The sequence below is a fragment of the Lissotriton helveticus genome, chromosome 7 (assembly GCF_964261635.1).
Source record: "Lissotriton helveticus chromosome 7, aLisHel1.1, whole genome shotgun sequence".
Classification (NCBI taxonomy): domain Eukaryota; kingdom Metazoa; phylum Chordata; class Amphibia; order Caudata; family Salamandridae; genus Lissotriton; species Lissotriton helveticus.
In genome coordinates this window covers 815,104,613-815,128,845 of record NC_136068.1, presented here as the reverse complement: position 1 = coordinate 815,128,845, position 24,233 = coordinate 815,104,613, and the positions used below count along the sequence as shown (strand labels likewise).

Sequence of the window (24,233 nt, the reverse complement as noted above, 5' to 3'; positions counted from 1 at the left end):
ATGTGCATTCCAAACAGCAAGCAGCTGTAGGACAGGCTGTTCTCAAGACACTTTTTCAAGCTTCTGCAGCTGGCACGGGCAACCGCCCTTAATGGAGGGACTGCTGTGTATTCTATGCACTAGATATGAATTTAGCAGCCCACATGCCTCGAACTGAATATGCTACTTACCAGTATGCATCTGTTCTTGGCATGTAGGGCTGCTAACATTCATATCGCCCGCCCTCCTCCCCGGTGCCCGTAGCGGCTGCAGACACTCTCTTGCATTCATCATTAGCATGGACATCCTGTACACTGTTTCACTCCATCTCTGCCACAATGGCTAAAAACAATCTGGGGATGGAGTCGATGCCCATGCGCACTGTAGTCCAGGGGAGGAGCCACCTATCTCGTGATACTTCGAAGACTCTTCCAGGACAACAATGTGCAATCATCCGGACCCAACACTAGGCGGCGATCTATGCACTAGATATGAATGTTAGCAGCCCTACATGCCAAGAACAGATGCATACTGGTAAGTAGCATATTCAACTCCTACTGTGAACAACTTGCATGTATGCTTTTTGAGTATAATGCCAATAGAGGCGTTCATATAGGAGGGTGGCTGCTCGTGACATCCTTGCACGCAGACAAAACTGTGTTAAACGACCAGTACCTGCAAGACAACCTAAATTCGATACGAGTAGCAATTCTGTATAGTACACTATCCGACCTAAAAATAAATTGCCATAAATAGACTGCCTCTGACTGTCATACTGAGAATGTTTGAACCCCTAATAAATAGTACAGAATCTGAGAGATATTTGGGCATTCAGAATAGAACAAATATAGAATTAACCGTAAGAGTAACTGTAAGAGAAAACTATAGGCCTGCCTAGGGTACACCTTAATTGCAAGTGACCAGATGGTTGAAACTACCCCTATCTTTGTATGGTAGGGTCATTATTAATATTGTGGTCTTGTTAAACCTTTTATACCTCTTTTTTTCATTATACAGTTCATACTGCCTAAATCCCTTTAAGCTAAAGTTGGCGTTCCTAGAACTTACTTGGACGGGTAAACAAATAAGAATTAGACACGTTGTCCAAGGCTTTGGAATTCGGTGGTCATGCAATTTCAATTATACTACATAGCTGAAAACATTTGCCCCATTTTGATATGCACCAGTAGGAGGGTACAAGCCCCAAATAGTTGGGACTAAATTGATAGAAATGGTCATGGTTAGAACTTTGCTTAGTGGGAAGTTGGTGAAGCCAGTTTTTGTAGTACAATCTTGAAATGAGATGGGCTTGCCATGACCTGGTTGAAACCGTGGGCCTGAATGTTGTATACTGCTTTGTTCACCCTAAGTTGGCAGGGTATGCCCAGAAGTGGGTCAGTTGCTCACTTTGCTACTGGATTAAAGCTAGCCTGGTTAATGAGGGGTGATACCCCGAAACCGGTCCCAGGATGCTTGTTTCTGGTCCAGGGAAGACATTGCTTGGCAGTTCGGGCTGGACTGTTCCCATGAGGCACTGGGTCAAGACTGATTTGCATATAACTGGGTCTGAACTGGGGTGGCAAAGTGAGTTTAAGAACGATGATGGGTTCAACCCAGAACTGTGACTGTCTATAAAGTTTCAGCACTCCGTCCATCATCTCCTTGTGTTTGCTTTACTCAAAACTACTTCAGAATCTGTCAGATAGTGCCTGCATATCTCACATCCCCAAACCTACCACAAGAGTACCATGTTTTGACAAAAATGTCACTAGAGGCGATGTGAAAAAACTTCTGTTTGAGGCATGTGTGCTGTAGATACACATGCTTTGCATACTCCTGCCATTTAGTGTTGGGTCCGGATGTTTGCAAGTTGTTTTTCTTCGAAGAAGTCTTTTCCAGTCACAAAGAAAGGTGACTCCCCCTTTCGGGTAATATTGCGCCTGTACATAAACTCCATTGCCATTTCTTTCGGACGTGGTTCAAATCCGTCCTCTGGTTCCCCTGGGTGCGCATTCCACTGTACCCTCGATGGTCAGTGTTATCTTACGCGTTTCACTATTCTCCGTGTATCAAACCGATCAGGAAACTCCATCTTCGATCGAAGACATCATGGGCGGCCTCTGGGCCTCGCCACTGCGGTCGACTTTTACTCCGTTCCGTACTAGCTAGCCTTCTGCCGATTGAACGGACTCCATTTCAATTTTGTCCTCTGGGCCACTCCAAGTACCCTTGCACCTACCTGCATAAAGTCTGCAGCTTATGCCTACACTGGAGCACAAAGAAGAAGATTGTGAGGCTTGTTTGCCATTCTGAACGAAAACGACTCTACGGGATCGTCTGGCTCTACAAAGAGAAATGCAGCGACAAAACATACCACATACTGCGGATATCTTCGGGAAAGAATCCGAACATGAAGAGGTTGAAGCATCGGCAGCAGAAGAGGAGCAAGCCTTCTCTATCCCAGAATCGGATTCCTAGCTGGAAATAGAGTTGAAGTCTAAAGACGTTCCACCGGGGCAGGATGCCGTGAGTACTAAATCCCAATTACTCCCCAAACAACGACCAAACAAAAGACTTCGGCACCACCTCTGCCTTAGGGCCATGGTCGGCACTGAGATGTTTCCATGCCCGTCCTCGGGCCTGGCACCGAAACAACCAGTCAAGCCTTCTGGCTCAGGATCTAGTTGCGGATTCAGAACTGAAGTCCTGTTCAGAACCGAAACCTTCCGCTTCAAAGGACAAAAGAGACAACCCCCGTTCAGCACCGAAATTCCAAAATCGAAAGAGGTCCTTCCAAAGTTTCCAGAACCAATCCTGGACCTTATGAAAGAAAAGCTAGAAGAAAATCTACATCAATCCAGATACTTGACATATTTTGGAAAAGACACCATCCAAAAGGAAAGTTAGCTCAGAGGGCACAAGTTATAAAATTCCTCTCAAGAAAAGGAGGACATTGCTACAAGCCCTATTTACCCTAATCCTCAATCCCCTCCAACATCTTCACCACTACCACAATTGCCATGTTCAGACCCTTTACGCATAACACCTTAAGTGTCTCTACATACACAGCCTGATATAGGCAATGATGATGACAATAGTCATTTACCAGCAGACCCATGGGATGATTATAATATGGATCCACCCATGGATGATAATCCGGATTTATATCCTGCAAAGCCATCACCTCCAGATGATAATGTAGCATATCAAGAGCTGATTTCAAGAGCAGCAGCTTACCATGGGGTTACATTATATAAAGAGTCTTTGGAGGAAGGCTTTTATTTGAGACACTAGGGTCTACACATAGGTCAATTCCGAGTCTACCTATGTTTAAGGGCATAATAAGACATGCCAATGACATCTTTAAAGACCCTGTTCATGCCCGCATATTAACACCTAGGGTTGACAAAAAATACAAACCTCCACCATCTGAACCCATTTTTATTAGGGGGCAGTTGCCTTTAGACTCACTAGTAGTCTCTAATGCTCGTAATGGAACAAATTCACAGACCTGCAGATGCGCACCTCCCCCAGACAAAGAGTCTAAATTGATCAATGCATCCTGTAAAAGAGCAGCTGCTCAAGCTACTAACCACTGGCGTATTGCCAACATTCTTCTAGCCAGGTATGATAAGAGCCCACTAGGACTAAATGGAAGACCTACTTCAATACCTCCCAGAGGAGCATAAGAAGAAAGCACAGGAATTAGTACAGGAAGGTAAACTCTTATCTAACTCCTCCATTAGATGTGCTTTAGATGCTGCTGACATGGCAGCAAAGGGAATTAACACCGAAATTCTTCTATGACGACATGCATGGCTTAGGATTTTATGTTTTAAACCAGAAGTTCAGCATTCTATTCTGAATACCCCTTTTAATGAACACCTTTTTGGGCCTCAAGTAGGTGAGGACCTAGAGAAAATGAAAACGACACAGAGTGGCGAAGTGTATGGGATCGCTTCAGTTCCCATCAAACAGAGGCTCCTTTCGCTGCTCATTTTATAGAGGACGGTCCAAAAGTACATCCTCAGACCCTAATGCTTCCTCCTATAAATCGAACACAAATCCCCCTCTCCCTCTAGAGGTTTCTACAGAGGAGGGTACAGAAGAAACAACTTCAAAGGTAGGTGTAAAAGCACGCCAAAGAATTACTCACCTACCCCCAATAAACTGAGACTTGCGTACATTTTCCCCATGATCATTTAACACCTGACGGAGGAAGACTTCAACAATTTTCCCCCATTTGGCGGTCGATAACGTCCAACAAATGGGTACTAGACGTTATCCGACATGGTTATTGCCTGGCGCTCACCAGCAATCCTCCCAATATTCCACCTCGCATTCACAAACTCTCATCAGAGCACCTACAAGCTCTTTTAACAAAGGGAGCCATAGAATCGTTCTATTACAGTACCAAGGTTCAGGGGTTTACTCTATATACTTTCTAATCCCCCAAAAGTAGCTCCTTAAAACCAATTTTGGACCTAAGAATGTTAAAACTGTACATACTGTTGGAACATTTCCATATGGTTATGCTTCAACAAGTGCTTCCACTTCTACAGCAAGGCGAGTTTGTCCACCCTTGACTTAAAAGGCGCATACTTTCACATTACGGTTCCTCCGGCACATCACAAATATCTCAGATTTGTGATAGCAGGAAAACACTATCAGTTCAAAGTATTTGGAGTAACTAGTGCTCCCAGAGTGTTCACAAAATGTCTAGCAGTAGTAGCAGCTCACCTCAGAATACAACAGATTCATGTCTTCCCATATCTAGACGATTGCCTCGTCAAAGCCAGCACACACCAAGAGTGTTTGCAACACACTCCGACTACATTAAACCTCCACCAATTGGGTTATACGGTCAATACGCAAAAGTCTCATCTTCAGCCTTCACAAATGCAGTAATATCTGGGAGCGAATCTAAACACTCACAAACCTATAGCCTCTCCCAATGTAGCCAGATTTCAAAATATTCAAACTCTGTTACTACAGTTTCAGACCAACCAATACTTAGCAGTCAGGTCTTTCATGCAACTGCTAGGAATGATGGCATCATGCATTGGAATAGTGCCTCTTTCAAGATTGCACTTACTTGGCACATCAGTGGAATCAGTCACAAGGTCAAATAACAGATCTAGTGTTGGTAGACAGCCGCACCCATTGCTCTCTACAGTGGTGGAACACACAAAACTTATCAAAATGGCAGCCCTTCATTGACCCTGTTCCACAGATTGTGCTAACAGCAGTCGCATGTCTCACAGGTTGGGGTGCCCATCTGCAGAACTTGACAATTCAGGGATCTGTGGGACAACAAGCATAAACATCTCCACATCAACTATCAAGTTCTAGCTGTGTATCAAGCACTGAAGCTTTTCAGTGTCACCTGATAGGGAAAGTTGTCTTAGTCTGCACCGAAAAAATGACGACTACGTACAAAAACAAAGGGGGGATACACTCTCTGCAATTATATCGCCTCTCTCAGACCATTTGGTGTTAGGCAATCTATCACAGAATTCATTTTCTGGCAGAGCACCTCCTAGGAGCGAACAATTAAATTGCTGACCACCTCAGCAGGATGGGGCAACAAATACACGAGTGGGAACTTCATCCCCAGGTTCTAATTCCATTCTTTCAAGAATGGGGAATCCCACAAATAGATCTATTTGACACAGTGGACAACTGAAAATGCCTAAACTTTGCCTCCAGGTTCCCTCCCCCTCTGTCCAAAGGCAATGCCCTATGGATGAATTGGTCAGGGATGTTTGCTGATGCTTTTCCGCCTCTCTCTCTCCCTCTTTTACCGTTTCTGGTTCGGAAGCTTAGGCAAACATCGTTCACACTGATTTTGGTAGCTCCCACATGGGCCCTTCAAGTCAGTCAAGTCAGGGACATTTGTATCGCGCACATATCACATCCGAAGAGTCTCATGGCGCTTGCAGATGGCTCTGACAAGAGGATCAATGGTGGTTTAATTTCCAAAAAGTCAAGTCTTCAGCTTCTTACGAAAGCAGCTGTGTTATGGGATGATACGAAGATGGAGGGGCATTTTGTTCCATGTGGCGGGAGCAAGAAAGGAGAAAGCTCCACCACCATTCCTGGAAGTATGGATTCTGAGAGGGGTCAACAATGTCTCGTTGCTAAATCTAAGTTTTCTACAAGGCTGATACCAGCTTAGCTTTTGTGACCAGTACGTGGGACCATTTCCATACATATGCTTATGAACCAGGCATAGGGTTTTAAAGAGAATTTGCTTTTTCACTGGAAGCCAGTGAAGGATTTTTAGACAGGGGGCAGAAGAGGATCTTCGTGGGAGGTTGAGAACTAACCGAGCTGCAGTGTTCCGAAGAACCTGGAGCCTATTCAGGTGGTTTTTATTTATTGAAAGTAGTAAGGCATTCCCATAGTCCATTCTGTTTATAATTAGTCCTGCACTAGGGGTTTCCGTGCCTCGGTAGGGATCCACTTAAAAACCGTCCTCAGACTGCGCATTACACCAAAACAGGTGCCAATGATGTAATTGATTTGGTTTTTCATGGATAGTTGATTGTCCATGTAAAAACCGAGGTTCCGGACTGTTTACTTGGGGGTTGGGCAAAGACTTAGATTGAGTGGCCACCAGTCATGTGTCCAGTGTTCCGCAGCTTTGCCAAAGAGCATAATCTCTAACTTGCTGCCATTTAGCTGGAGGTGATTTGCACTCATCCACTTCTCAGCATGGGTCATACAATTTTTAAAACGCTGTTTGGTTTCATTAGGGTCCGGACCCGTGTGATCAGAATCTGGGTATCGTCAGCTTAGGATAGGAGGATAGGACATAAAAGCCGTAGGCTCTGATCACCCTAGCCAACTGTGTCATATATACATTAAAAAGCGTTGGGCTCAGGATAGAGCCCTGCGGCACACCCATCTTGATAGGTCTCTCACACGCAATGTTTTTGCCAATCTGAACAGCAGTTACCTGGTCGGATAAGTAGCTAGTTCAACCGTGGTTCACCACACTCTTAGAATTGTCAGTGGTTCCACATCAAAAGCTGCATCTCAGTCCCAGCCTTCTCACTCAGATTCATGGAGAAAGGAGAAACCCAAACCCCAATGAGCTCAATCTAGCGATTTGGCTCCTGAAGTCATAGAGTTTGGATACTTAAATTTGCAGCTAGATAGTATGACTATTAAAGAAGCAAGAAAGCCTACCACCAGAGCATGTTATGTGGCAAAATGGAAAAGACTTGTTGTATATTGTAACAACAACAATATTGATCCGCTAGATACCTCTGTTCAAAATATTATGTTGCCTTTTGCATTTACAGCGAGCTGGTCTAGCCTACACATCCATTCGATTGCACCTTGCAGCAGTAGCTGCATATTTTCAAAACAGACAAAATGTATCTTTGTTCAAGGCTCTAGTAACTAAAGCCTTTATGGAGGACTGAAAATAGTAATACCACCCAGAGTACATCCTGCACCAGTTTGGAGTTTGAACATTGTGCTTACAAGACTCATGGGTCCACCTTTTGAGCCATTACACCATTGTCCATTACAGTTTCTTTCATTGAAGGTTGCCTTCCTCAATGCTATTACTTCATTAATAAGAGTTTGCGAGCTACAGGCATTAACCTTAGAAGAACCCTTCTTTCAGCTTCATAAAGATAGAATAGTTCTTAGCACCAACCCAAAATTTCTTGCAAAAGTGGATCCTACCTTTCATATTAACCATTCCGTTGAGTTACCTGTGTTCTTTTCTCAACCAGATTCATTAGCAGAAAGGGCTCTTCACACACTTGATGTCAGAAGAGCGTTATCATATTATATTGAAAGAACAAAGAATTTTCGTAAGAAAAAGCAACTGTTTGTTTTATTTCCTGCACCTTACAAAGGCAATCCTATCTCTAAATCTGGTATTTCAAGATGGATTGTAAATGCATTCCAACTTGGTATGCTAAAGCTGAAAGAACTTTGTCTATGCCTCCTAGAGCGCATTCCACTAGTAAAATAGGAGTATTTATGGCCTTTCTAGGTAACATTCCCTAGTTGACATTTGTAAGGCAGCAACAATGGTCCACACCACATATTTTATTTAACATCATTTTATTAAGGTTTAGACATTCTATAGAAGGCAACCAGTTACAATTTGTCCATACTTGCTTGCCATCTAGTCGCTGCCCATAATCAAATACCTCAATCTTTAATTGTGATACTAGTTCGTCTTCTGGCATCGAACCTTGTTCTCGCCTTCGTCTCCTGTTCCTCCTTGACAGTCCTGATGGGCTGGTGCAAATTCCCCCTCCCTCTGTGACTGTTCTATTTTCCCAAGATCAGATTCTACTTGTTTGGGCACCCCCTGCTCCTAAATATCCCCCTTTCTGTGACCGTGCTTATATCCATATTTTTCACCCAGTCTCTAAGTAATGGTACTCACACCACGAACATTTACTAAACACTATTGTGTGGATGTGTTAGCATGTCAACATGCCAATGTGGGGCAGGCAGTGCTAAAGACACTTTTTCAACCAACTGCAACACCTACTGGTTACCCACCGCCTTGGGAGAATACTACTATATAGCCTATGCAAAGTATGTGTATCTACAGCACACATGCCTCGTTACTTACACTGTAAGCATCTGTTCTTGGCATGTAGAGCTGTAGATTCACTTGCACCCTCCCCGGGCACCTGTAGTTGTTGCAGTTCTCATAATTTACTTAACATAGGCATGAACATCTCTATTTTCTCTTACTTACTCGATTCTCACCCTCTTGCGTGAAAACAATCCAACAATGGAGTCTATGCCCATGCGCATTATCACCGAAAGGAGGAGTCACCTTACCTCGTGACTGGAAAATACTTTTTCGAAGAAAAACAACTTGCAAACATCCGGACCCAACACTAGATGGCAGGAGTATGCAAAGGATGTGACTCTAGAGTTCTGCGTGCCAAGAACAGATGATTACAGTGCAAGTAACATAATCCTTCCTGTTTGCATTTTGTAACACTGAAAATTAGGAAATAACCAACTTTGTTGGAAGTAACACGATTAAGGTGAACTGTGGCAAACTTCAACAATAGATTGCTTTAACTGTTACTGCAAGTAAAGTAAGTATCCCTAAACAGTAAATCTTATTTATTAATATTTTTAAGGAGGCTGTATCACAAACCACTAAGTATTAGCAAATGTAACTGAGAGGCAGGGCAACTCTGAACCCTGCAGGTGATGTGTAAGGAAAGGGATGGCTTCTTGCACGTGGTGTGGCTGTGCCAGGTAGTGCAGACCTACTATGAGGAGGTATTTCATACACTGTTTTAGGTAATCTAGTTGGATCTTCCATTTACCCCACTACTGGTCTATGTAGCCGAGAGACCTGCACAGATGGTTGTAGATGGTACACCACAGTATAGCTACTTGTGGGTGGATATCAATTGGTACAAAGGATCACCACCCTCAGTAAAAGAATTACTGAGGGACTTGGCACATTTTAATGATGTAGCAAATGCTTAGGCTGAACCTTAAGTACTCCACACCAAAGCAAATTGTCATGTGGAACACTTTTGGTAACGCAAGCAGGTAACAGCGAATTTAAACAGGAAACAATTGGTATATGGTTACATGAGACAAAAACTGTTTACATAATAATGGGCTTCTCAGTGGTGATTTTTTTAGCCCAATTGCAGATCTTCATTGATACAAGTGACATTAATATTGAGATATGGAACTCGACACCATCTGACTGCACTGATTGATATTTTACAGCTTGAAAATATGAAGTGAATTGAATGTCTTACCAATAATCTGTACAAAACTGCAAAATTTGAAAATATGAGACTGCCAGCTTGACTATTGGTTATCTCTATCCTCCTCATTAGCATTGTATCTTGCCGTACCACAAGAGAAAAAAAAATCTTCAAATGGATTTTTCTAACCGAAGATTCCTCACTTTGTGAATAATCCACAGACATCGGACTGTTTCTAGAAACCTTCAGAGTAGTCTTTCTACATGCCGCTAGGTAACGTTGTGCAGCTCCACGTTGATCCCCAAGTCACAAGTGGGGCAGTATCTTAAGTGCCACCCAAGGGTACTGACATGGTTTTTTTTGTTTGCACACCTTCAAGCGTGGATCTGGAGCTTCTCCCTAGTCTTTTGCCCGAATATTCGTCAAAAAACTGTGCAAGGGTAATATCACCCTCTAAAACCACAGAGTTTAAGATGTGCAGGGACTGTTGCAAACCAATGTCTGTGATAGACCTGCACAAAGATTGTACAGTTTCTGGCGTGGATCATAGCTCCAAGGCCTGTGGTGACTGCACCCAGCTAAAGCTGATGGGAACGCAAAGCCATACGCTACATCACCATGCACAAGAACTCTCAACAATGTTGCGAGTCAAAGTCTAAAGGAAGGTCTCATTCCCGCTTCCGAAGTCAATCCTGGTGCAGGTCTTTGTCACGGTTGAAGTGTTTGCGTAATTCGAAGAAAACACATAGGCTCACTTACACCATACCATGCTCTACACTTGTGCTACTCATCAATGCAGATGCTAATGCCATTAATGGCAGAGGAGAATGAACGGCCTATAGTACTACCCAATTCCAAACTAGCTCCTACACAACCTTGACTGCATCCTCATGACAATCTCTCTGACTCTAATATTTGCTCTTACCACATAGTAGGGCCCAGACTCTGCCAACAACAACTATAGTGACCTGTGCAATTATGTTCCCCACTGTTAAGAATATAATTGATATATAGAGCATCATGATGCCTGTGGACTTGACACCTCACTTGATACTGGCATTGTGCCTCCACTGGGTCCTACAGAGTTAAAGCACCTTTTTCTCCGTCGCAGTTGGAAGAGCAGCTGAAGCATTAGAACTCCTATTGCCAGCAGTGAAAGTAAAAATCAACGTTTTAACAGAAGTCATGAAACCTGGCCAGGTTCCCCCTGAGCCACTGGTATCATTCAACAAAGCACTTAAGATACCCTTTTGTACACCTGGGACAAGCATTTTTAAGGGACACCCGTTATAGACAGATTGCTAATCGCTCTGCGACGGTGACCCTACCTTTCTAACTCAACATCCCACTCCAGAGTGTTTGTTCAAGCATCCACCAGCAGGGTTCATCCGAATGCTACTCCTCCCAATTGCGAATCCAAACAAATAGAGTTTTGGCAAAATAATTCTCTCCTTCACAAGCCTTGCTCTGGTATTGTCAATGTCCGCTGGACTGTTATTCCCATTCGTTAGGGAAATGGTTGCTCATGTTTTACCAGTTGTTCCTCTTCATTGCTATGGTGGAGGGTTCCCTGTCTTTCAGTTCCAAACCCCACCAACACTCCATCAGGACTTTGAGCCCTTTTGTGGCAGGGGCCGTGGCTTCCCCAGACCACAAGGACAGCAGGGACAAAGTGCAGTCCAGTCCCCACTCCAGCGGCTGCTGCAGCAGAACCACTTTAGTTTGTCACCCTTTTGTAGGTAGGATCTGAAATTTCTTCCAGGGATGGTAGGCCTTTACGACAGACAGGTGGGTCATTCAAATTGTTTGCTGGGGCTATGCTGTTCGCTTCCTTTCTACCACTCAGCACCTTCTACTGCCTTCTATCAGTCTTTTAGCAGGACATGCAGGCCCTTTTGGCCAAAGGGGCCATAGAGAGGGTTCCAGCCTCCGAAGTAGGAATAGAGTGTTACTCCTGCTACTTCCTTGTGCCAAAGAAGTATGGAGGCCTTTGTCCTATTTTAGATCTTCACCTTCAGAATGCTTGCTTGCAGAATGACAAATTCAAAATTCCCACTGTACTCTAGGTCCGAATTGCCCTTGACACCTTAAACTGGATGGTAGCATTGGTCCTACAGGACACTTATGTTCACTTCCCTATCCTGTAGGCCAAGTGCTACCTGTTGTTAATGGTAGGCCAGTTCAGTTCTCCACAATGGCCTCACTGGTGCCCTCATGTTTTCACAAAAGTGGTGGCGCTGGTTGGGGTCAAGGTTCTCTTTTACTTTGACAACTGGCTTTTGAGGGTGGGCTTGCCACAGGGAGTCATTAAACAACTCCAGAATCCAGGAATGTGGTAAAGTGTATTACAGTTATGTGACATGCACATAGCTTCTTAAACAATTATTTTAGATCCTGTTAAATATGTGTGTTGCATTGATATTTAATTATTTCCCCTTTAGGTCTCTCCATACATACTTTCCATGGGAACTTCTTTGTGCGATCCACAGATTTGTTGTCTTTGCCCAATGTGAATCCAGATGCAGGGTATGCAGTGCAGATGTCAGTAGATGAGAATCTGACTGACATGCAAGTGGTTTCATTTCAGTCTGCACTCCTGTATACGTCCAGCAAAGGTAAGACCTAGTCTATTCTTCACAATCCGTGATTGTGTTAAATTAGTTTGTCCACATTTCAACTGGGTCAACTTCATTTTTTTAATTTCAGTGAAAGATAAATATTATGCTACCTAGGCTTGCTCAGTCTGTCTATCCTGGGATTAACGAGTATGCCAAAATGTACCATCAAAGATTAACTTTCGAGGGCAGACGCTATCCTGTTTACCTTCCTGTCATCACAATGTACTCAAAAGACCTCAAAGTATGAAAATCAATTTCTCTCATTCCACGCCTAAAAGTTTAGTTATGCTTAAACCTGGATCTCAGACACACATACCTCAATCGGACCCTTGTTATACCTCAATGCACCAGCAGCTAGCTTCTCCAGTAGTACACATATTTATGGAAAATAATCAACTCCAGCTTCGATGTAGATTGCGTACCTCATACATAAAATGTAAATGTAAATGTGCTGGACTTGTAAAGCGCACAGCTGCCCGTAAGCGTCCCGGCGCTTGCTTAGGGAACCCGTCCTGGTATTCCCCTGTGAGAAACCCCGGCAGGGTGTCCACAAGGTGAAAGCCAGGCATCCCGCCGCGAGGGGCCGTAGTGGAGATTAAGCAAGCTATTGCCCAGAGTCGCAGAGTGTGACCCCGTGAGTTGAGTAGGCACCAGAGCGAGAATTGTCGAGTCCGTGGAATTTTGAGCCCGAGACCCGCCGAGGCGGGGAATCGAACCCTGGTCCACGGTTGATCTCAGCTTCCGGGTCTGCCGCCTCTAACCACTGAGCCACACCATGGCTGTCATTAAACATTTGCTTTAAAAACGCAAGATGGATCCATCTATGGATCCATCCATTCAATCTTTTAAACTATTTACCTATTACACTACTCCCTGCTATGACAAAAAATGTGTTTAGATTTCGGACCACTGTCACTTAAGTTTGGTTCAAGAGAAATCTTTTAGACTGATTTCCAGCAAGATTCAGGTTAGAAATGGAACCAAAATTGCTCTCACAGCCGTTCAGTACAAGTTAAGATACTATGGCAGTTCTCCTATCATATATTTCAGCTACATTCGATAAAGCCTACCACAATATAATGGTTAAAAGTCTTACAGTTATAGGCCTGAAGGACACAGCACTAACTAAAATGGTTCACATAATTCTTAAGATTATGTACTCCGAGGGTGACATCCCCCCTCAATCCGAAAGGCATCTGCTTGGACTCCTGTGGAGCCTCCTAAAAATCTTCACTCTTAACTATATGTGGAGTCCCTTCAGCATGTGATCCGAATATTTAGCTTCTAGGCCATCTCATACATAGAGGACACACTGCTGTTTATCAAGCGGGATCAGCATTCTGATATAATATTGGATTGCTGCAGGAGTGCTCGCTTAAACTGCGATTCAAGGAGTGAGTGTCATCTAACAGGGGTTATGATGGTCTGCCACATTTTCTTGGCATGTACCAAACAAAAAATGGCCTCCATCTTTGAGAACCCAGCTAAAATCTGCTGTGAGGTGAAATGTCTTGGAGTACTACTAGATAAGGATCTAGAGCTGCATAAAAGCTTAATCCTGTTACTGAGCTTATTTTAAATACCCTCCCATCATCCCCCAAGAGATGTATGCTACAGAGGTTGGGGCTTTTCTACATTCTCACCTTCACTACTGTAATTCACTGTGAGATTACTTTTGGAGTTCTTCCGTAGGCTACAAAGAATGTAAAACTTTGTGGCCTGAGTTATCAACATGTTCCACATTAGCGAACATGTTTCAGAAACTCTGTTCTCTCCACTTTCTCCATGTGAAGTGTGCGCCTTGTGAACCATAAAGCAGAATGTGGTTGTGATCTGAAATAAATGCACCGTTTATCTTTACCCCGATGCATAATCAGCAACTTTGTAATCTGGTTTAGTTAATTTCATGGTGATCCCACAATTCAGGAACACAATATGGCCATTCATTATTTGAAGTGCTGGGCTCTCGGGAATACAATATGAAAAGATTAGAATATCACAGTGCTTTCAGGAGATCATTAAAACTCCTATATTTTGTTACGATCTGCTAGACCTATATGGAGTACTATGCTTTTTGGCAGCTGAAGCCTCCTACATCAGAGCACTTTATATGTTTATTTTACTTCACTTTCCTGTTTCCATGTAAGCCTTACAGAATACTATTAGATCATCACTGATTCAAATGTTACTGGATGGAGCTTTTATTTATTAAATTAAGTGTTTTTCACCATAGAGCTAATAGTTTCAGAAACTCATTGACCAGTGGAGGACATATGTATTTCCGAAAGTGTGATGTCACCTGGAAGGATAGAGTCGTACTGTAGAAATGCAGAATAAAGTAGACAGACTATTTTTGTAGCCGATGTTACTGCAGATGTGTAAGTACTAGAGATTTCTAAAGCTGCACACTTCTTTTGTCAACCTGCAAGCTACTGACATGGCACTTGTTCACCAGTGAGGGCTACTGTACTGTTGCTAAAATAATATTTTCATGTTGGAGACTCACACATCCTAGATTCCTGGCTCAATCAACTTCTTTCTGATGATTCTTTATTCCTATTCTATGCTAGTTAATTCACCAGGATAGGATGCAAACTCAAGTTGATATCCTGAAACTTTGGGATTGGTGATCAAAGAAGTAATAATCTGTGAAGCTCATTTAAGGGCAGTCGCTCAACCTGGTTCCTTTAATGGGTTCAGATTTTCTCCTGACAACATAAATATCAAGTGCAAAAATCATGATCACCGGTAGTGGTACTAGGAAAAAAACAAAGAATTGGAAACGCAATGTCATCTGCCTCTGGCAACATTTAAGTAGTAACTTGTGATCATCTTCTTCCCTCACTTTCAAGCACAGAGGATAGGTGGGCTGCAACCATCTTCTAGAGTGGCATAAAATTACGCTAGCCAGTGTGCTGCTCACTGCTATAGAAATCAGTGTTTAGGGTCAGAAACTCACCATAAAACACCCTACAGCAAAAATAATGTAGTCTTTTTCCTCTCAAACGAATAGTTGGAGATGTAACTACTCCAAGCTAACAGCACAATCAAATGCCCACTCAAATGTTACATTAGGCCTCACAAGCTGTTTTTGTAAACACTTAGGCCTGTGCTGTCTCTGAGAGCCTTCTGATTGGGTGTCCCACCATAGACTCCTTTGGGGGTTCATGTCTTAGTCTACTTCCTCTGTCTATGTATGTTTGTTTACCCCTAGACTGCTGGCACGTTCAGACCTCGAGGGGCAACTATCCCCATTAACATTGAGTGTCTCCATGTCGTGTAAGGAGACAATGTGTGCTAGATTTCATTTTCCATATGTTCCCAATCCCCCACTTCTATGTTGCTCAGGGACAGCGGAGCCCCAAGGATCGCCCTGACGACTCTGACATGAAAGCTCCGGGATGGAGGCATCACCTTGACAAAGCTGAAACTGTATTACTGGGCAGCCCACCTGGTGGTGGTGGTGAAAGACTGGGTTTGGGTGTCCTCTGAGAGCCATCCCTCATGGCCGATAGCCAGGCACTTGACACAGAGTGTACCTGCGCTACCTCAGTAGATGGGGGAGGCCAATGGGGCTCCCGCCACAGACAGCCATTGCTGTCTGGAGGAATGCGGTACAGGCCACGTCTGGCAGGCAAAGTATGCCCTGGTGACACCGCTATGGGAGACGGAAGCTCAGGTAAATTGAAGGGCACAAAAAGTGGGACATCTTGGGTATTAAGAATGGGGGAATGTTTGGAGAGAGAACAAGCTGGTGCCCTTTCCCAAACTACCAGCTGAGTGTGAATTAGTAGGCAATCAATACTTCAGGTGCCTCCAACTACAACATATCCTGAAAAAACACAGTGGCGCCCTGGCAGATGTAGTGGAGGAACCGCCACTGGAATGCAGAATGCTGGCCTTTTCCCGCCACACTCCTGCAGTCTTGTTGGTGTACATTACACAGTGGGTCTACCCCCGCTGGGCACCCTTAGGCACAGTTGGGGACAAGATCTGGGCAGTCTAGAAGATGACAATGGAGGTGGAAATCAGGGTGAGCTTCTGACTGATACAGTTTAAACTACTGCACAGAGCATAGTACTCCAGGGTTATGTTGCACAAAATGGGTTATAGTGCCTCAGACCACTGCATGAGAGGTTACGGTCAGCGTTGGGATACCTTGCTGCATATGGTTTGGGCATGCCCAGCAATACAGTGGTACTTGGAAAGGATAGCAAATAGACTGTCCAATGTCTTGGAAGTAGGGCTACAGCTCACACCCCAGTTGGTAGCATTGGGCAATGGGGGGACACATACTTGAATGATAAACGCTCCTTGTCTGCAATATTTCTTTAGCTGTTGCATGAAGAAACATACTCAGATGATGGGGTAGCCCATCCACACAGCAGGAATGGGAGTCAGACCTAAACTGGTGGATGAGGGCGGGATGAGCTGGTGTTTAAATCGTGGGTAAAGTTTGAGAGAATATGGAATCCCTGGAGAAGTGAAGAAAATGGTCAATGGGACGGTAAACCCGGCAAGGTTTCCTGGGGGCAAAGATGAGGGGCCGACAGGAGCAGCATAGTCCAAAGCTGTGGATTGGCACAGGAGCAGCATAGCATGAAAGTGTGGATTGGCAACCAGAGGGGCCAGCAGTCGGGGGAGGTGATGCCGACCAATGGACAGAACTCGTGATGTTTGGTCTTTAGCACCCCAGAAGCCACTTATCTATGAAACATGGTCCTTCTGCCACATATCAGAACCAAGACTGGTGGCCTTGGTCGAGCAACCCAGACCCTATGCAGCGTCAAATGGCAGTATGCCAACTGGCCGGGAGGGGGGGGTTACTGTTGATGGGTCTCTATTGGACTCAGGAACATTGAATATTCATGTAGAAAATTGAGTTATGTTAAAAGGCCAATAAAAACGATTTTCTTTTTTTAAGTGGCTCTTTGAGCATCTTTTTTGACATTTGTGTCAAATCCTTTGGACGGGTTCGCTTGGTTCACACCTAACATTAGGGTGTACTTGATAGGAAGAGAAGAGGATGCCAAAAAAATTATTGTGCATCTACTGTTTGTTTGGTTGCTGAAGAAGTCTGCTTTTATGATGAAAGACATATTCTTCTGGGTTTGTTGTGGATACCATGGCTGCCTCAAACTGTATTTTAGTGTCAATGTGTGAGGACACTAGTTTCACCATAGTACGTGTGTATACACGCACTCCCACTCCCACACACACTCCCCCCCACTCAAACTCCCCCCCCACTCACACCCCACTCACACTCCCCCCCCCCCCCCACTCACACTCCCCCCCCACTCACACTCCCCCCCCCACTCACACTCCCCCCCCCACTCACACTCCCCCCCACTCACACTCCCCCCCACTCACACTCCCCCCACTCACACTCCCCCCACTCACACTCCCCCCCCCCACACACACACACACACACACATGTACACACACACACACGCTCCCCCACACATATACTCCCACACACTCTCCCACTCACACGCACTCCCACACATATTCACACACACACACACACACTCTCTCTCTCTCTCTCTCTCTCTCTCTCTCTCTCTCCCACTCCCACTCCCACTCCCACTCCCACTCCCACTCCCCCTCCCTCTCTCACTCCCACTCCCACTCCCAGATTTAGTTAACAACATTGAAAATGCCCGAAATGGGTTGGGTTGGCCCTGGGACCTTTTTTCCCTGTTGGTTAGGGCGTGCCCAAGAGTCATTCCCTCCCAACATGCTTGTTTTAGGCAAAAGTGTGGAATTTTCTGGGACCCACTCAAGAACACTGCGACACCTGAGGAAGAGCAGAAGAGGGTTGCACTTTCTGTTTGATGTCAGATGAGCACTGAAGGCCTGGACCTTCTCCCTCATGTACCTAAGACAAAGAAGTAAACTCCTGTTAAAGTTACATGAATGCAACAAGCTACAAGAGGCATTTCCTTCAGCTGTCCAGTGGCACTGGGTCCTGAATTGGATCCTGCGGATAGCCTCTGCCTAACAACTTGTGAGTCTCTAAGTGCCTTCCCTGAGGACCGGGGGAGATTGATTACTGCGTCACACCCGGCCATTTGTGAAGCTCCAGATACGCAGGAACGGACCATGAGGGCACCCCAAGGGCAGTTGAGCGGTGAGCACGCTCAAGAGAAAGTACTGAGGGACAGCTGCAACACAGGAGGAAAGAGAAAGTTGCGTAGTAATGTTTACATTATAATCCCCTCAGCCAGACCAGGAGCACAACAACCACTACTGCAGGGACAGTACAAGGCACCACAGAACTGTTTCAGGAGGCATGTTCCTGCGACCATACTGCTGTGTGCAGATTAAAGATGGGCAAGGGCGGACATGATTTTTTTAGCGTGCTGCACAGTATGCGACATGGAGCAACTTGCTAATCTTACTGGGGTGGCAACAGGAGGGCATAGAAGAACGGATTCTGTACAGGGGCCCGGCAGCCGTAAGCGCTAGATGTAAGAGGAGGTTTGCAAAGCACAGCATTGATATGGAACGAAGGGTCCTATACGTTTCAGCGGGCGCCGTTCCCATCGAATCCGAGGCGGCTGACCAGTGAGGAGCGGGTTGGGGCATTGACCCAGATAGTGGCACAGCTCCTAAGATATTAATACAGAGCACCGTCACTGCACTGGGAAGGTAATAGGCCGACAAGAGTCTTGAACAGTGGACCTTCCTTCATACCCGCGGTCTGGAGTCACGGTGCAGTGGTGAGTCGCACTAAACAGAGAAGGCACAAGGTTATAACCGGCATTGAAGGCGTTTGCTCTGGCAAGGATCCCAATCGGGAGAAATTCAGTGATGCCTGCTTCTGTCGAGTGGGTAGTGCTACAGTGAACTTACGAAGCCACCCTCTTTTCTTGGTCATTCCCATAATGGGGCGTCTCAAAACCAAACAGCCAGACCCCCCACCTCCTGAAGAGACGGATGGCACTGTACAGGGTACTCCGATGCATAGTCTTGATCTGGATGTGGTGCCGCCTACAGAGCCAGGTCGCAATGATGATGAGCTGGACTTGATCTTAAAGGAAATAAGAGACTCGCGCACTGCCATAGAAACTTAAATAGGTACTTTGACTACGAGTTTCACCTTGCTGAAGGCAGACCACGCAAAACTGGCAGACAAGGTCAAATCTAATAAAATAGCCCATAACGACCTAATACCGCAGCAAACAGTACACACCTCTCAGATAGAACAACTACAGCGTCAATTGAAAGGATTGCAGGATGGAGTGGATGATGCAGAAGGAAGATCTCGCCACAATAAAGTCTGCAATTGGGAATACCGTAAAAGAGCGAAGGGTCCAATCCCACTCAATTTGTTGAAAAATAGCTTCGAGAACAAGTGGCAATGGTGGGCCTCACGGAAAACTATAGTGTAGAACAGGCTCATAGAGTCCCACCCCGGCCTCCTCCCCCAGGTGCACCGCCCAGGCCACTTATAGCACGGATATTGAACTATAAACATCGGAATACGATACTGCGCGCTGCTAGGGAGAATGCTCCAATAACATTTGAAAACAAAACAATTACTCTCTACCCAGATTTCACCATGGCGGTCCAGAAGGCAAGAGCCACATTCCAGGACATTAAAAAGAAACTCCGGATCCATAACTTGAAATATGCGCTGTTGTTCCCAGCCCGCTTAAAGGATATTTATGATCAAAAAACCTTGTTCATTGATAACTCAGAAGAGGCAGCAGACTGGGTAAAAATTACTTTAACACTGGCTGCGTCATAGCACTCTTCCCAGACAAGCCGGCTGCAGCAGTCCCAACCACAACGTATTCGAGGACAGAGGACGGATAAAAGTCGACAAACCGGACCTGCCTCTAGTTTAAATCCCTCGCAGGAGCAGATTTCAGACCGCCAAAGAGATGCTCTCCTGACGGCGGTGGCACTGGCGGCACACGATGCCAATGCCCACTCAGACTTGGAGAGTAGCATGGCACTATTCCCCTTGGTTACCCCACAGACTGTCAATGATTACTTTGGGTGAATGCTGCGATTTTCGTCTTTTGACTTGTCTTTCCCAGATGAGTATGAAACACCCTATAATTTGATACCGGATGGTATTGTTGTTCATTGTAAATGTACCAAGATAGGGCTTTGGCTGGAGCTCTACAGATGTCAAACACTGAGTATAGTGTGAAGTACGTTAAGAAGCTGGTGTTTGCCACTCCCCCTATGGCGAATGCACTAGGTATCTGATAGAGACTTCTAGCCGCAGATTCCTTCACGTAGAATTATCCCCAGGCGTGAGACTGGATCTGAAAACTTTTTGCCACAGCATCCCTGCGCGCCCGGGGTGGGGCAGCATCGCGCGACTCCGCCCAGGCGTCGTCAGCGTTCGTGACGTCAGCGAGATCATAAAAGTCCCACCCCTGCGCACCTATGTCAGTTTTTTCCTTTTCCGCTTGCAACGCGGATCCAGTGCCTGTTTGGGCCCCTTTTTCCTTCCTCATTGTGCTATTTTTTGGTGGATCAGTGTGTGAATTCCTTCGGGCTTCAAGACTTGCACGTCGTGTGGGCGTCTTATGTCTGCGACAGACCCTCACCTATTTTGTGTGTGGTGTTTAGGGGAAGATCACGGCACCACTGCCCCGCTCGGCCCTCTGGACAGGCGGAGGCCTTGTCCACGGCTGAGCGGACACAGCCACGATGCCGGCACCTGCTGGACCGGGCGGCGCCACAGGGGTTGGTGGACCCTCCTCGTCCCGCTCTGGGTCGAGGTTGGGCGGCTACCCGTCGCCCCTCCACGTAGCCGGCTGCCTTGTCGGAGGACGAGTCGGAGGTTGAATTGGCCCTGGCAAAGCCGCATGGGTCGACCTTAGTCACATCCTGGGCCGAGGCTGGCGGAGAGCTTCGTGTCACTCCCCCGGTCCCTCTCGTTCCTCCACCCAGGCGGCTGCCTCAGTGGAGGTCGAGTCGGCGTCGTTCCGGCGCCGCCCCTTGGCCACTTCGGCTCCGGTCCCCGGCACGGTGTGGCTTGGAGGAGCCCTATCTGGCGTCTACTTCGGCGCCGGATGGTGTTGACGTCCTGCCTCAGGCGGCGGACTCTACGGCTCCACACAGGCGTCGAGCCGCGGATTCGTCTTCGGTGGTTGGGTGCCTACTGGTGTTCTCCCTGGAGACAGGCCGCTGCGTGGTGTCTTTTTCACCGGTGTCATTGAAGGGTAGCCCCCCGCCATTTCCGAGGCCGAGGTGTTCGCCGGAGGAGCGTCAGATCCCCCATTCTTGGGTTCCTTCTGACTTCCAGGTCTGGCCTTTGCCCGCCCTGCTTGGCTTAGGGGACGGCTGCCTTAGTTTACAGCCGTCGCCCACGGCGGACCTTCTCTTGGAGGTTCTCCACCAGGGCTCTGGTGGGAGGGAGCTCTTGCTTCCCTTTGATGGTTTGCTCCTTTCTTCCCTGACAGGGCTTGGAGGCGCCCCGCCTCAGGGGATCCAGTGCCTAAACACCACCTGCACCGGAATCTTACGGCGCCGCGTGACCCGGCATGTCTTTCCCTCCACCTCTCTGCCTCAAGTCCACTTTTGCAGACTGCTTTTCCTTCCCTGCCACCACTGTTGACTCTGCCGTCCCGGGAGGCTCACTGGCTGGACTTTTGGGGGCGCAACATGTTCGCCTCGACCAGCGCCGCCCTGCGGGCCCTTAACACCTTATGTGTGTTGGCTAGGGCATCCTCTTGTTTGTGGGACTCGGCTGAGTCCTTGGGATCCGCAGCTTCCCAGGAGACTGTTCAGGTGGACTTACGGCATCATGCGTTGGATGGCCGGGAACTAGCGACATTTATTCTCCGCTCCGCTGTGGACATCTCGGAGGTGCTGGACCGGGCCATGGCTTCCTCAGTCGCCCTCTGTCGCCATGCTTGGATTTGGGAGGGCGTGTTCCCTGAAAATGTGCGGGAGCGACTGATTGATCTTCCTTTCGATGACAGCCTGTTATTCCATGCCCGGCTGACTCCACCATCCAAAGGTTCCTGGCATGGCTCCGTCCTCCTCCTCCGCCTTATCCTCCTCCTTCCCCTCCTCAGTGACTGCTGAGTTGAGCTGGTTCTGGACCTTCTTTTGGGCTGGTTGCCCTTTCTGTGGATTGTGTTTTATGGCCACTTGCTGGGTCTGTGCGGTTGTTGGCTGCTGAACGACCTCTTTGTTGACTGTGTGTTTCTACTGGAGTTGTTTACACGGACTTGGCCCTCAGATTAGGCTCCCTGTTTTCTCTTGGGCTGCTTGACAAGCCTTCAGCGGGGATTTTTTTTTGCCATGGCTCTTTCGTTTTTCCTCTGCTGCGGAAGTTCTTCCAAAGAGGATTTCCATGTCTTGGGACTTAACGTACCCTATGTGGGATAGTGGTAGCTGTTGCATAGCTTGCGCTATGCTGGGAGTTCTGGTCGCCTTCAGGTGCCTGTTCTCCATGGCGTTTATGTATGTTGCTATTGCTTCTAAAGGTTGTATGTACGGACATCTTGTAGTGGTGTGACCGGGCATTTCCTCACCTTCCTGCTCCTGTCCTGAGGGCTGGGATGATTTTGTGTTTGTCCCTTGTCAGGCGTCACCTGCCTGGTCTTCCTGGGGCCCCGGGCTGTTCTTCTTGCTTCTGGCGGCTTATTACTGTCGGCGCCGCTCTGGCTGACCTGTTGCCTTCCATCTGGGGTGGGCTCACCTTCTTTTCCCTTGTATCCTTGGCCCTTCTAGGCTTTTCTTCTTCCTCTTCCTGTCCTTGCATTGGATGGAAGCTCTGTTGCCTTGTAGGGGAGTAGGGTGCTTCGGCCTCTCTGGCCTTGCCCTTGGTTTATCTGTTGTGAGTGTACAGGCCTCTTCAGACTTCTTTCTACATCCCTCTTGGGGTCGGTGGTGTTCTGCTTGTGGGGGTTCCTCTTGCCTGGGAGGGACGAGGTTACTTACCTGGTCTGCAGGTCTCGTCCCCTCCTGTCATGGCCAGACTGGTGGGGTGCTTTCGCAGACCCTCCTTCCTCGTGGGTATTGCTAGGGTATCTATTCTACGTGAAGGAATCTGCGGCTAGTAATCTCTATCAGATGTATGAGTTACTTACCTTTGGTAACAATGTATCTGGAAGAGACAATTCTAGCCACAGATTCCTTCACAGACCGCCCTTACTCCCCATTCTGCGAGGACCCTTGGGTTGGTCTTCGGCACTCGCCTCCTGGCGGGGGGCTGTGTCTCTTGCAAGTGCATTCTTTCGCTCCTGACTGGCTGCTCCATCTTATTGCTGTTCCTTCCTTCTCTTTGGTTCATTGGAGGAGGGGTTTACTGTACTCCTGTGCCCCTCTGCTCTAGTTGCTCCGGGTTGGGGGGGTTTGCCTTCAATCTCTGCCCTCCCCTCCCTTCCTCTTGCTGCTAAGGGTCCTGGTCCCTCTGCTAACCCCTGAGTTGGGGTCATCTGGCCATGCCTTGCCCTTGCTCCTTGGGGAGTGGTTGCCCTCTGTGCTGGGGTTGCATGGAGGTGTGGTATTTCTGTCTGTCTTGGGACTGGCTCCCCTTCCTTGTTTCTGGATGGGGGTTGTAGGCCTGCTACATGTGTCTTGACATTGTACATAAGTTCCTGGTCTCCCGGGGAAGGGGGGGAGGGGAAGACTGTCTACATCTGGCAGGGTGGCTGCTCAGTGCTCTACTCTGTTCTTTCTTCTGCCCCTGCCTTTGGATACTGCAGTGTTGCACTTCTTCTTATGGTGTCACTTGTCTCCATTCCTTTTTTCTATTCTTTCGCTCACTGTGCCCATACTCCCACAGTTTTGTCTGGTGGCTACGTGTGCGGCACGGAAACGTTCTCTGAAGAAAACTGACGTAGGCGCGCCGAGATGGAGTGGCGTGATACCACCCCACCTCCGGCGGTCAGCGATGCTGTGGAAAAATGTTTCCGGATCCAGTCTCCCG

The 24,233-nt window shown here is 46.8% G+C and overlaps 1 protein-coding gene across 1 annotated transcript in view; it reads left to right on the top strand.

The window, feature by feature from the left end:
• SEC24A (SEC24 homolog A, COPII component) overlaps positions 1-24,233 on the top strand; it is a 619,052-nt gene that overhangs the window by 442,536 nt on the left and 152,283 nt on the right. Inside the window, exon 16 of the mRNA XM_078653273.1 lies at positions 12,149-12,322. Within this exon, the coding sequence (XP_078509399.1) occupies positions 12,149-12,322 (174 nt within the window). The remainder of the gene's footprint in view (positions 1-12,148; positions 12,323-24,233) is intronic.